This window comes from Zonotrichia albicollis, chromosome 14 (assembly GCF_047830755.1).
Source record: "Zonotrichia albicollis isolate bZonAlb1 chromosome 14, bZonAlb1.hap1, whole genome shotgun sequence".
NCBI lineage: Eukaryota > Metazoa > Chordata > Aves > Passeriformes > Passerellidae > Zonotrichia > Zonotrichia albicollis.
This window is the reverse complement of record NC_133832.1, coordinates 2,185,456-2,198,531: the sequence shown is the minus strand read 5'-3', so window position 1 is coordinate 2,198,531 and position 13,076 is coordinate 2,185,456. Positions and strand designations below refer to the sequence as shown.

The 13,076-nt window shown below is 52.8% G+C and overlaps 1 protein-coding gene across 1 annotated transcript; it reads right to left on the bottom strand.

The window, feature by feature from the left end:
- Positions 1-1,056: 1,056 nt before the first annotated feature.
- Positions 1,057-10,686, bottom strand: LOC102064147 (uncharacterized). Its single transcript, XM_074551588.1, has 9 exons — positions 10,516-10,686; positions 9,524-9,637; positions 6,783-8,468; positions 6,098-6,197; positions 5,347-5,495; positions 5,067-5,179; positions 4,451-4,540; positions 3,311-3,433; positions 1,057-2,781 (listed from the first exon to the last, which is right to left on the bottom strand). The coding sequence occupies exons 1-9, from the start codon at positions 10,628-10,630 to the stop codon at positions 2,599-2,601; spliced, it is 2,673 nt and encodes an 890-aa protein (XP_074407689.1). The 5' UTR covers positions 10,631-10,686; the 3' UTR covers positions 1,057-2,598.
- Positions 10,687-13,076: the final 2,390 nt, after the last annotated feature.

The window sequence follows — 13,076 nt, the reverse complement described above, 5'->3', positions numbered from 1 at the left end:
TTGGTTTCAGAGGAGCCTCTTCTGGTTTCCCTCCTCCTGTGGTGGAGGTCTGAGGACCTCACACCCCCTCCTGTCCCTCTTGTCCAGAACATGGGAGCAGCTCTTTCCCCTTGAGCAGGACAGAAGGGCTCCGTGAGGCTCTCCCTTGAGGAGCCTGGACAACCTTCTTTGACCATAACCTCCAGTTGTACTGATGAAAATACTCCTGTTGATAGCCCAAAATACACCTGATCTGTGATTTTTCAGCACATATATCCCAATATTCAAATGTTTATCTCAGCCCTTTCTGACTGGATTTGACACTTAAAACAGAAACTTTCTTCATCTCTCCACTTCTCTTCAAAAATGTTTTGCTTCCCCTTAAATGCTGGGAAACTGTTGAAATAGTAGAAATATTTTTTGCCTTGATTTAAGTGAAAGATCCCACTTAAATCCCCTTTTTCCTAAGCTGTTCCTTTCTGGCTTGCTGGTACACAGGGGAGCTGTGGGTGGGGTAAGATCATGACTGAAATGAAACCTCTCCTTGTCTCACTTCAGCAAAGTGAGAAATGCTTCCCACAGTGTCCCGAGACTGAAACGAACATTTTCTGTGAATAAAAACAAAAAAAATATGGAGGCAAAGAGGAAAAATGGATCCAGGCGAAGCATCAAGTGAAGAACACAGTTTCTTGAGCCACTTTTAATTTGTGCCACACTAAAAAAATCGTTATTTGCAGCACAGGACAGCAGCACCTCCAGTATATTTAAGCCAGGGCAGTTTTCCCTAAACAAAAGGCTTTGTGATGCTTCAGCACCTCTTCAAATTTCCACTCCTTATCACATTCCCTCATATTTTGGTGTTTATTGGGTTTTTTTAGTGATCAAGGGGTGAAATTCAGCCTTGGCATTTTTGAGCTGGTACCAGGAGCTGCTGGGAGGAGTTATCTTCTCCCTCCCTCCTTCTCCCCACCCTGGAAGTGTCACAATTGGATTTCCTCCTGACATCCTGCTTGGATCCTGCATGGTCAGGAACATCAACATCTAGAACCCATTGCCCCACAAGGTTCTTTCATGATTGCACAGCCCTGTGTGAGATCTGTTTATTGAAAATATTTTATTGCTTTCTAAAAACCAGTTTTAATAAACTCCAAGGAGATACAGGAAGTAGATCAGCAAAATTATTGAACACACTTAATTCTCTGGAATTTACTCTGCAGGAAGAGAGCCAGCTCTGTGAGGACAAGTTGAGGAGACCCCATTTTGCCAGAGTTCATCGAGGTTGATCTCCTCTGACTGCACCACTTTAATCCTCAAATTCCAGCACAGCTTCAGGTGAAATCAATGATCAATGGATTGGTTTCAGCTGGGGTTTGATCAGCACCTTGCACCTGAGTCAGGTAAGAATAAGACCAGCAGTTTTTGGAGATGAAACAAGCCATAACTGCAGTGTTTGCCAAGGAAAACTCCTCACGAAGGTTTGAGACTCCTTCCCAACTCCTCCTGCTCAGCAGCCACCACTCCACACTGCCTGTCCTTCCTAAAAAGTCCACATCCTCCCACTGCTGCCCTCCAGGAGTCATCCCACCCTGTCCCAGTGATGCCAGTAAGGTCATGGGTGAGCCATCTCCAACTCCTTCCCTGCATTTCAGGAACTTGCAGAGAAGCTGGAGAAGACAAGTGACTGCCTGGAGTGGAATTCCTTCCTCTGATCCTATGGAATTTGCACTCTGGAGGAAACGTGCCATGAGATGGGAAGAGTTGGGCTGTCAGGCAAGAGACCAGCTCCTGGCATCCTCAAACACATGGAGATTGCCCTCCTGAAATTCCGAACACGGGAAGGGAGGCTCTTCCCTAAAGCTGCAGCACCTTTAAGGATATAATATTGGAGTCATCCAGATGGGAATTCCACCCTGACACGGAGTGTGAAATACAGAAATGGCACCTCAGGTCAGGGCATTTCTTTGGAGTGTTGGGTTCTCCCAACAGAGGAAGGACCTCCCAAGAGGGGTCAAACACGATGACCTCCCTTGTGGAGAGGACACAGCAGGAGACACCCCCAGCTCCCAGCCCGGACTCTGCCAAGCCCATTGGATCCACCAGCAGAGCACCTGGACACATCTCTCCTCCTCCTTCCCCACGTGGAGTGGCACTTGGGGACACGGGTCAATGGTGGCACTGGCAGTGCTGGAGGGTGGCTGGACTCAAGGACTGGAGAGGTCTTTTCCCACCCAAAGGATTCTGTGTGATTCAAGTTTCGTGCAGTGTTTTTCCCCCACCAGGTAATTCTGCACTGCTTGGCCTCACTCCATGCCCCAAATCCATGGAATTCCCTCCCAGTGCCAGGGATGAAGCTCTGTCACTCTGGGCCAGCTGTCACCAAAGGAAAGCTTGCTTTGGCCGTGGCTGATCTCCAGGGAAAGCTGGCAGTGTCCCCAAGGGAAGGTGTTCCTGCTGGGTGCCTGGGCTGTGCCAGGCAGCACCGCACTGGGATATTCGAGCAGGGTCCATAGGAAGATGGATGAGGCACCCCTGCAGCTGGGGAGCCTCTCCCATTGCCCGGTTTGGCCAAAATGGCATTTTCCAGCAGCTGGTGTCCCACTGAGCACGGAGCTGTGGCGGTCAGAAGCGGGTGTGCTGCTCGGGATCGGGATCAGGGTCCGGCTCCACCACGGCAGCTCTGCCCACCCCGTTGGGCACAGCGTGGCCACGACTCTGGAGCTCCTCCCAGCCTTTCCTGGGGCAAGGGCCACTGCTAGGGACCACCAGGTGTTTCTTCTGCACCTGCTCCAGGATCTGCAGCACCTGGAATGAGTAGACACAGCAGGGAGTAGGTTAGGAATTAGGGGAGAGCACTGATTTCTTCTCCAGCTGTTGAAATAATCAAAGAACATAAAATAACAGGTTGGAAGTGACTCTTAAGGGGGCAAGGACACCTTCCACAAGATCTTCTCCCCCCTGGGCAAGGACATCTTCCTCAAGATCTTCTCTTTCAAGTGTCTAGCTCGGTTTTGGGATGACACAAATAATATCTGTTCTCAGAGGTCTCTGGGATGGGTGAACATGGAGAGCCTGCTCCATAGAAGTCTGTGACCCTGGATCTCAGAGCCATGGATGAATCAGCCCCACCTTGCCCATTCCCCAGCTCCACAGAGGTGCTCCAGAGCAGGATCAGGACAGAAGCATGGAGCTCTGCTCTTGTCCCTCACACCAGCCGGGGACAACTCCTTGTGCTATCACTGCCTTCTTGGTCTCCTTACTGAATTAGGAAGCCCCAGGCTGAAACTCATTGAATGGAGAAAGGGAACGGAAATGAAACCCAGCTGAATTTCACCTGAGACTTGGGGATGATGCCGACTCGGAAGAATCCAATGCTCCCACTGTCGATCTTGGTGCAGTCCACCACGGTGGAGGCAATGTTCTCTGGAGAAGGCCCAGCACAAAGAACTGCATCCACCTAAAACCAGCAGATTTCCTCATCAAATTTCCCTTGGAAAGGGAGAGTTTTCCCTCCCAACAGTAAATAATTCTCATCAAAGGCAATGCTGCTCCTTCCTGCCCTGCTGCAGTGACACCAGTGCTAGATTTGGAGGGAATGAACCTCAAAGCAAGGACAGGGAGGGCTCTGTGGGTGCAGGTCAGCATTACAGCACAGCACAGGCAGGTTTACAGCAGCTGAGGAGCTCTGGAGAAGTCCCATCCACTAAGAGAATGTGTATGAAGTTTTGATTTTTGAGGAGTTAGAGGTGGTAGATGTGCACCACATCTTGTTTAAAGCTGCCACGATGACACAAAATGTAAACCCCCCAGAATTCAGCAGTGAAATCTTAGAATCATGGAATCATCCAGACTTGGAAGGATCCACAGGCACCATCAATCCAACTCCTGGCCCTGCACAGGACAAACCCCAACAATTCCACCCTTCCAAAGGCTCCTGGAGCTCTGGCAGCCTCAGGGCTGTGCCCATTCCCTGGGGAGCCTGGGCAGTGCCAGCACCCTCTGGGGCAGAGCCTTTCCTGATCTCCCACCTAAACAATGAAAGGCCATGACCATGGCACTGCCATGAAAGCTCTAACAGCCAGCAATATTTTGGAGCTTGGCACCAGTTTTAGACCAGCCTTAGATGGAAATCCCTGAGCTCCCACAGCCCAATGCTAGCTGGAGCCCTGGCACATCCAGGCACCAGGATTTGCTTTCCTGTAAGCAAGAATGAATTTTTTATTGCTCCCATCATCCCGTGTTGGAATATGAACCCACTCACGTTGCCAAGCCGTAACTACACTGTGTAAAGCAGAAGAGTTTTGGTTTCACACCAACACCTGTGCTTTAAAATTTAATTTCTCTTTGACACCAGCATGAGGACCATCCATGAGATTTTTTGAGTTAGAGGCTTTCCCAGATTCCTGATACCATCTATTGATTTGCCTTCTGGAAACAAAGTGGTTGCACTTTTCCATCCCCATCTCTTGGTTACCTTATCTCCCAGCTTGGCATACACTTGGTTGTGGTGGGTCGTGTCAGCCTCTCCCGTTGGGTTGGCTGATGTGACCACAATGGGGCCAACCTGGTGATGGAAAAACAGGGGTCAAAGCTCTGAGCAGGACTTTGGGGATAAAAAAGGTGACTCAAGCTCTGAACTCCATCTGTGACTCTGAAGAGAGCTCAGTGTGGCTCACCCAGGTGAGGCACCTTTTTTGCAGGCAACCACAGTCCCACCAAACTGCGTTTGAGTGACCCGCACTGACAAATTTGGGTTTAGTGATGATGGCCATGAAATGACATCTTGCTTTCCAGCAATAGCACTTGCCTAGACCTAGAACACTCAGGGTATCACAGCTCCTGTGGCCACCTTCTGCACCTTCTGAAGTTATTCTGGCCTCAGAGAAGTCTCTGCTTCCAACAGTGGAATATTGGAAATTTCCAATATTGGAAATTAAACTGCGTCTGTTAAGGGCATTCTCCTGATTTCCTGACCTGGTGGTTGCTCCTTTTCCCCTCTTTGCTGCCATAAGATCCCTCCCAGCTGCCTGCAGGCCCCAGCCCCTCCCAGAGAAGGGCTCAGGTCACGGGACTGAGGTGCTGGGACTCACCAGGTCGATGAGGTGTGTGGTGACAGAGCAGTCGGGAATGCGGATGGCCACACTCTGAGGGGTCCCAACGTACTTGGCAGAGTCCTTCATTCCCAGGAAATCCACCCATTCACCTGCACCAAGCAGAGTCACTCAGCACTTAGAGGTTTACATCAGCCCAAACATGGTGATTGTAATGGGAATATCCCTATGGAACATGTGGTGTTGCAGGGCTTCACAGTTTTGGGATTTTCAAACCCAAAGCTCACCAGAGAGCTTGGAATTAACAGCATTTCCTCACCTCTGGGAATGACCAAGCTAATGGGAGATGGCCAGGCAGCCTCCATGAAGTCCCAGAGGAGGGGAGTGAACAAGTGCTTGGCAGGTTCCAGCTGCTTCAGGCTGGAAATCCAGAGGGACATGGGGCGATCCTGAGCCTGGCGCTTGGACCTGGAAGGAGGGAAGAAAAGGTGAGGCTGGAAGTGAGATGAGGATTTAAATTCAAGGAAAGGAAATTGCTGGAGAGGTCTAGAGCTAAGAGAAGGTGTGCAGGCTCTGCCCCACGTCACCAGTCTGGAGTAGAAGTAGGACTGTTCAACCATGGACTGTATGGGAAGGAACTTTAATGGCTACTCCCAACCAGGAATGTCTATTTCCAAATCAAGGCTTGGACTTCTTGTGTGCTGATGGGTAGAGGTCCCAACAGCCCAAATTCTGAGGAAACCCCACCAATATGAGGGGCTCCAGTTTACACCAGAGGGGTTTTGTTGTGGCAACACGTACCTCCAAGTAAGAACAATAACCCCCTGCCCCATTTGCCAGAAGTGGTTTGGGTTTCTTGTGGTGTCCAAGTTACCCAGCTCCATCAGCCTTCAGTGTCCCAGAACACAACCACAGCTCTACTCCCTCCTTTCCTCACATGGATCTTCTTTCCCCCTAGCTGTTCCCACCGAGGCTGAGCTGCCTTGCTCTCACTGGGTGCTGCAGCCAGCACTCAGAGCAGCTCTGGGTTCTGGAAGGTTCCTGAGGCCAGCCCAGGTGCCAGGACTCACCGGTGAGCTTTCTCCACGGCGTCAGGCCGGCTGCAGGCAGCCACCAGCACGTACACGGTGTCCGTGGGGATGCCACAGGTGCCACCGTTCCTCAGGATATCTGTGGGCACAGAAACAGGGCACGAGCCTTGAGTGACAGGGGAGGGGTTCAATTCCCACGGCAGAACTGTCACACAGTGTGCTCCTCTCCTCTCTTGTCCCAGCTCTGGCAGTGCATTTTCCCTAGGGGATATCTGGCATTCAGGGGAGTTCTGGGCCAGAATGGAGAGAGCAAGGACCAAGCATTGGCTCTGCTCTCTCTATGCAATGCTTTGGGTAGCAGCCCCAGCCTGGAGCATTGCTGGGTCTCAGAGCAGATGAGGACACAGGGAAATGATGCAGCAGACACAGCAGGAGACATGATGCTCTACTCAGCTCATGACTCCTGTAACTTGGCCCACTTCACCAAAACATCCCCACATCATCCAGGTTTCCACATCAAGGCCAGGCTGGATGGGGCTTGGAGCAACCTGGTCTAGTAGAAGGTGTCCCTGCTCATGCAACAAGATAGGCTTTAAGCTCCTTTCCCACTCAAACCATTCTGGGATTCTCTGATTGGGATAATGTTCTTTTAAGAGTGTTCTGCTACAAAACATCCCAGAATTTCCCCTCTATCCCCACATCCTGCCCTCTCTTTTCCCCTTACCTGCGATTCTCTTGACTGAGGAAGCTTTCCTGGCAGGGAGGTGAAGGCACTTGGTGGTTCCTGCCCCGACACCACTGAGCTGCACCATGGGCCTCCCCATGGGCAAGCAGCAGCCCTCAAATGTGCTGCTGGCCAGGGCTGCCAGGAAGCAGTAAAAGCTGACCAGCCCAAAGATGAGGGTGGCAGCGATGTCGTATCCAGTGGGAAGAGCATGGATGGCATCCAGCAGGAAGCTGACGGCGATGAGCATGAACGTGAGGGAGTAGAAGAACCAGGCCATGTTTAAGAAGAGCGAGCAGAAGACAATGAAGCTGTTGAAGAGCAGGAAGGAAATGATGCCCACGGCTGTGTGGAAGCTTCTGGCAGTGCCACAGAGGCCACTGTACCTTGTCAGGCCCCAGATGATCCACATGACAGAGTAGAGGATGAAGGCACTGCTCTCCAAAGTTTTACCCCGGGCAAAGGCCACTGACCCACCCAGGAGCTTCAGGATCCCACCAGCTACCACCACCCATGGAATGACCACGGTGGCAAGAGGAGCCTGGGGGTCTCCTGAGGCTGTTAGAGCAAAAGAAGCCAGCACACTGCAGGCATAGGCAAGGACCTCTGCATCGGCATACTTGGAATAGCCCAGGTAGGGAGCGTGGAGGTCTGGCCCCTCCCGGAGCTTCAGGAGGCTGCTGCGAGCAAGGAGGGCCTTCACAGCCCCCTTCCCTGTTGGGATCTTGGCCCTGGCCCTCACATTGTACAGGTGAATCAGAGCCACCGAGGCCGAGGACACAAAAATGGCCACGGCCACGCCTTGGGGGCCACCTGCAAAAAAACCCCTGGGGCTGCAAGCCAAGGCAATGCAGTAGGCGACAAAAACCAGCAAATACAGGCCATCCACAGGGCTCTGAAGGGAGATAAAAAGAGCCAAGACAGCAAAAAGAATGGAGAAAACCACCAGGAATGGGGTTGGGAGAGACGGCTCCTGTGGCTGCCAGGCGGGGTACAGGAGGCAGTAGCCTGCAGCGAATTTGAGGATGGAAGTGAAGCCAAAGGCCGTGGCCATGAGAGCGTCCATTGCACGGTAGGACAGCACACAGATGCCAATCTGGTAGGTGCCAGCTGCCCACAGCCAGGGCACGTGGCCCAGGAAGAGCCTGTGGGTGACCCCCAGGAGCCTGCAGCAGAAGACACTGGCTGACAGCATGTTCAGCAGCAGCCCGGGGGCTGTGAAGCGGTTGGTGCTGCCCGCGCTGCCCCGGCCCTGCTCCTGGGCCTTCTTCTCGGTGAGCTCCGTGCCAGGGAGGGCAAAGCTCCCTCTGGTCAGGAGGCGCAGGATCCTCCCCAGGGCAAAGTAGCCCCCGAGCAAGCAGACACTGAGGTGAGCGCAGGCCACGGCCGAGGGCCCGAGCGAGGAGCTGCAGTGCAGGGCCACCTCATGGGCACTGGCCAGGGACATGGCAGCGGCCACCAGGCCCAGCAGGGGCTCCCCGCAGAGGAAGCCCACCAGGGCCAGCAGCAGCAGGGCCAGGGTGAAGGTGGCCAGGCCTGGCACCAGGGCATCGCGGGCATCGCCCGGGCCGGGCAGCGCTCCCTGCCCTGCCAGGATGAGGATCACTCCATAACCGCTCCAGAGGGCTGACAGGGTCAGGCACAGCGCCACCAGCAGCGAGGCGCTCCTGAGGCTCCTCCGGATCCCTGCGGAACAAACGGAGACAGGGCTGTGGTTTCGGACAGCAGGGTGTGGGAGGCAGGGGTTAGGAAAGGTGGGGAGCAGGATCACTAAGGGGCAAGGGTCAGCACAGGTCCTGCCTGACGGTGGATTGTCCTGCAGAAAAGGAGGCCACTCTTATCCCACTCTTACCCCACTCTTCAACTACCTGGAAGGAGTTTGTAGCAAGGGGTCAGGCACTTCTCCCAGGGAACAAGAGGAAATGGCCTCAAGTTGTGCCAGGGGAGGTTTAGATTGAGGATCAGGGAAAATTTCTAATGGAAAAAGTTGTCCAGCCCTGGCACAGCTGCCCAGGGCAATGGTGGAGTCCTCATCCCTGGAAGTGTTGAAAGACACATGGATGTGGCACCTGAGGACACGGCTTAGTGGTGACCATGGTGGTGGTGCTGGTTGGATTTGACAATCTTCAAGGTCTTTTCCAACCTGAACAATTCTGTAATTTGATGATTCTGTGATTTCATGTTGCTATGAGTTACAAAGAATAAATGATTCAACATTCATTCTAGAAAGAGTGGATTTTGTCCTAGGCAGTGATTTTCTTCTCTCAGATAAGTAGAGTCACTGTCTCTTGGCACTTACTCATGGACATTTCAATCCATGCCTGCTGAAAGCACTCTCAGAAAGCCTGGGAGATAAACGTGTATTCAGTGTGTTAAAACTCTGAGATCCTGGTAGAGCATTTGTTTAAAACAAACATTGATTTCTTCTCTCGCCTATAGAGGGAAAATTTGCTGTGCTGACACAGAGCCATGGAATGGTTTTGGTTGGGAGAGACCTCAAACCTCATCCCATGGGCAGGGACACCTTCCACCATCCCAGGTCCTCCAAGCCTCATCCAACCTGGCCTTGGGCACTTCCAGGGATCCAGGGCAGCCACAGCTGCTCTGGACAGCACACTCCTCTGGGAGAAGGGATGGGTGGCCCAGCGGGGCTGCCATGGTTTGTATCCTGTGGGCAGAGCAGAGCTGGATGTGCACAGCTGTGGGAGGAAGGTTTGGGGCTGGCCAGCCCCAGGTCTTACCTGCATAGGCCAGGAGAGCCGACACAAGGAGCAGCAGGACCCCCAGAGCCGTGCTGGGGATCAGCGGCGCCGCTCGCGCGGAGCTGTAGAAATGCACGGCCAGCAGGAGAGAGCCTGTGGGACACGGGGGGAAACACACTGAGCTTGTAAACCTGGCCCAAAAACATGGGGGAATCAGGGCAGACAGAGCAGGGAACAGAGGGAAAATAACAGTGCAAGATCTACAAATAGGAAAGCCTAAGGAGCTGGAGAAGTGTGGCTCGGTTTGTGCCCAAGGTCTCACTTCTTTCTGCCTGCTTGGTTTGAAAAAGTTTTGAATTAATCACTTGAGGTTGCCCAGAGAGGTTGTGGTGCCCCATCCCACAGGTTGGATATTGGGGCTTGGAGCAGCTGGGTGCAGGAGAAGGTGTCCCTGCCCATGGCAGAAGATGGAATGGATCATCTTTAAGGTCCCTTCCAACCCAAACCATCCTGGATGAAAGAGTCATATCCCCTGATGCCAGATAAAGGTAAAAATCCATTATTCCAGTTATACAAAAAGCAGACAGATAACACACCCTGCAGCAGATCCCTCTTGCCTTGTACTGATGGAAAACCAGTTGAAAAAATCCAGGAAGATGGAACACAAAGGAGGAGCAAGTGAAAGGGAGTGAACACAGAAAACAGAGCTGTGGGGAGAAGGATTGGAAAAGGAAAGGGGAGGAAGCTGCATCCAAACCGAGATGATTTACTACAGTGACTATAAAAAAGTTTGGATTTGCTTCCCTCCCAGTGTGGAACAAGTACAAAACTTCAGGCCAGCCCTTGGAAGCCAACACAAATATTTTGTTGGCCGCCAAAGCAGGCGCAGGGATCTCTGGATAGAAAAGCTCACCCCAGGCAGAGAAGCCTGCGGATAAACAGCGTCCTGAGCCCCCTCGGAAAAGGAGGGTGTCCCGGAAAGCTCGTCCCGAGCCCGTGTCCCGTGCCAGGATGCCAGGAGCGGTCCCTACCTGCGGAAATGCCCAGGAGCCCGATGCAGGAATGCAGTGACTCAGCCCCGCTGTCGCCCATCCCTGCGCGCCCAGCCCCGGCCGAGGGCTGAGTGCTGCCTCTCTTTCCTCCCATGCTCTTTATAACCAAACCATCGCCGCTGCCGCCGGTCCTCCCTGCTCTCCACCCCTTTTCCCTACAAACCTCTTCTGTTCCTGCTGCTCTCTGCATGCGGGAGGAAATGCAAATGAACTTCTGGCTGCAGTAAATTTGGGGCTGTGAGTCAGCGTGGGCTGCTGGTAGTTCCCTCCAGGGGCCTCTTAATTTTACTGTTGATTAACCCTTGTTCAAAAAGACACTTGAAAAATAAGGCTGAGGGTTTATTGCAGTTGCTGCCTTTTTTTGCTCCTGCCAGTGAGGAAATGACACTGGTTAAAATGAAAGTTTTTGCAAGCATCCACCTTGATGGAGCAAACAAGCCCTCTGCAAGCCCAGCAGCTCCTTGGGGACCACTTGTTTCTGCTCACACTGGCCATGGGCCTGCTGTTTGTCCCTGTCTCAGCTCTGAATGCCTGGCACCAGCCCCCCTGAGCTGGGCAAACCCAGGGCAGACTCAGTGCCATTCCCTTAAAGGTGACTTCTGTCCATCTGCCCCTCCACATCCAGCTCCTCCAGCCTTGCTGGCTTTCCAGGTCAGCAGTGAGTGTCCAGCACTGCCAGGATTGTGTCCCAAAGGGGACATGAAGGAGTTGTGGGCAGCTTCCTGCTGCTCCTCATGGGGGATGCGTGGTCAGGGCACAAAGGTGTTTGTGGATGGAGGGGAGGCTGCAGAAAGCACTGGCCTGGGGATCGTGTTGAGTCATGGCTTGGGTGGGAATTGTCAGAGGACAATTCTGTGAAAGCTGACAGAGCCTGGTTCCTCTGTTGTGTTGTTTGTGGGGATGGAGCAGTGTAGGGACAGTTCCCACTCTCCTGACAAGGTAGAAGGTGCAGAACAGCATGCAGAGCTTTGCACTGACACTCTTGGGCTGCCCAGGGATGGCTCTGCAGAGCTCCTCCAGCAGCCAGCTCTGATGTTCCCCTCAGCAGATCCTGCTCGGTGATTCCCCATAAATCCTGTTCCACAGCCAGGGCAGGAGGACAGGAAAGCTGCTGGGAATGGGGCTGGGAGCTGCACTGACTGAGCTCACAGTCAGGCCTGTGAGATCATCCAAGGGGTGTTGGAGCTGGGACAGCATCCAGAAGAACCCCAGAGCATCAGGCCCTCTGCTCATCAGGAGCCTGTTCCTCCTGCCCTGAGGAGGAGCAGGATCCAGCTGGGTCCCCTTCACTGCCCCCAAACTTTCCTGGTATCTCTAACTGTGCCCACCCTGCAGGAATGGAGTCCCTTCCCACCCCTCCTCACTAGAACCTTGATGCAGATTAAAGCCACTTGTTAATACCAAAGCCCACAACAAACGTGCACAGCCAAGGCCATCCAGGCTGGAATAACCCAGCTGAGAAATGTCATTTATCATTCATCTCTCCCTTGCAGAGACATCTTTAGGGCTGACATGTCTGTTGTGACAGACGTTTTCCCAGGGGGAGGAAACAAGCCTGGCTGGTCCAGTTGCACCAATTCCCCCGGTGAGGGGAACCAGCCCAGCCAGTTTACACCAGGCAGGGGTGGCTGATGTGGTTTGCAGCAGGCAGGCTGTGGGAATCCTCAGCCTCTGGCTACTTTTGTTCCATGGCTAGCAGGATTGCTCGCAAAGCAGCTGCAGGAAGGAGAAATTACCTGTTCAGGTTGCAACATCACTCGGTTGTTTTTTCATGCAAGAGGAAATAATACACCCCTAAACCATAGTTAGGATTCCTTAGATAGCAAAACAAAAACAGGGGAAAGGCTTTGGGTGTTTTTTATGCATATCTCAATTTAATTCCTGCCCTGGGCAATAAAAGTAACTGAGAGGCACAGTCTGAGTTGGGTTAGTGGGACTGCAAGGCCTCTGTCACACATTTCTTGTTCCTGCTTGTTCAGGTAGCAGCTGGGTGCCTGAAATGCCTCATTTTGGGAGAAACATGCCATAAATGAAGTCCCAAGCAGCAGCAGCAGGAGCCTCCTCCTCAGGCCTGCCCTGACTGAACACCTTGCCAAGCCACGAGTTCATTACCCACAGGATGTGCTTCATGTCTCTCCCAGAAATGACAGAGCCCCAAGGAACATGTCTTATAAATAACCCCTGAAAAACACCCTGCAGCCATGTTCTGGGAGGTTTTTGTTCTCTCAGCCTCCACAGGGCACAGTTATTTCACCAGGGCCAGGCTGAAATAGAGAGGTACAGGATCATCTCCATGAGAGCAGAGCCAGAGTGGCAGGAAAGAGCTCCAGACACTGAATCTGGTTCCAGGAGCCCCTCCAGAGCTCAGGGCTCCAACAATTCCCAGTGCCACCTCCCTGGAATGAAATAAATGGAGAGACGGTGCTGTTGATGAAGAATCCCCTTATTCCAGAGATGAAGAAGTGCTTGGACAATGCTCTCAGGCACAGGGTGAGATGTTGGGGTGCCTGTGCAGGGCCAGGAGTTGGACACTGTGAGTT

Bases quoted from the DNA above. Each gene is read 5' to 3' on its own strand.
- LOC102064147 (XM_074551588.1), bottom strand. From the start codon at position 10,630: ATGGGAGGAAAGAGAGGCAGCACTCAGCCCTCGGCCGGGGCTGGGCGC. The intron at 9,638-10,515 runs GTAGGGACCGCT...CGTGTCCCACAG, and splicing joins GCTCCTGGGCATTTCCGCAG to GCTCTCTCCTGCTGGCCGTG. The intron at 5,496-6,097 runs GTGAGTCCTGGC...CCCTCCTTCCAG, and splicing joins GCCGTGGAGAAAGCTCACCG to GTCCAAGCGCCAGGCTCAGG.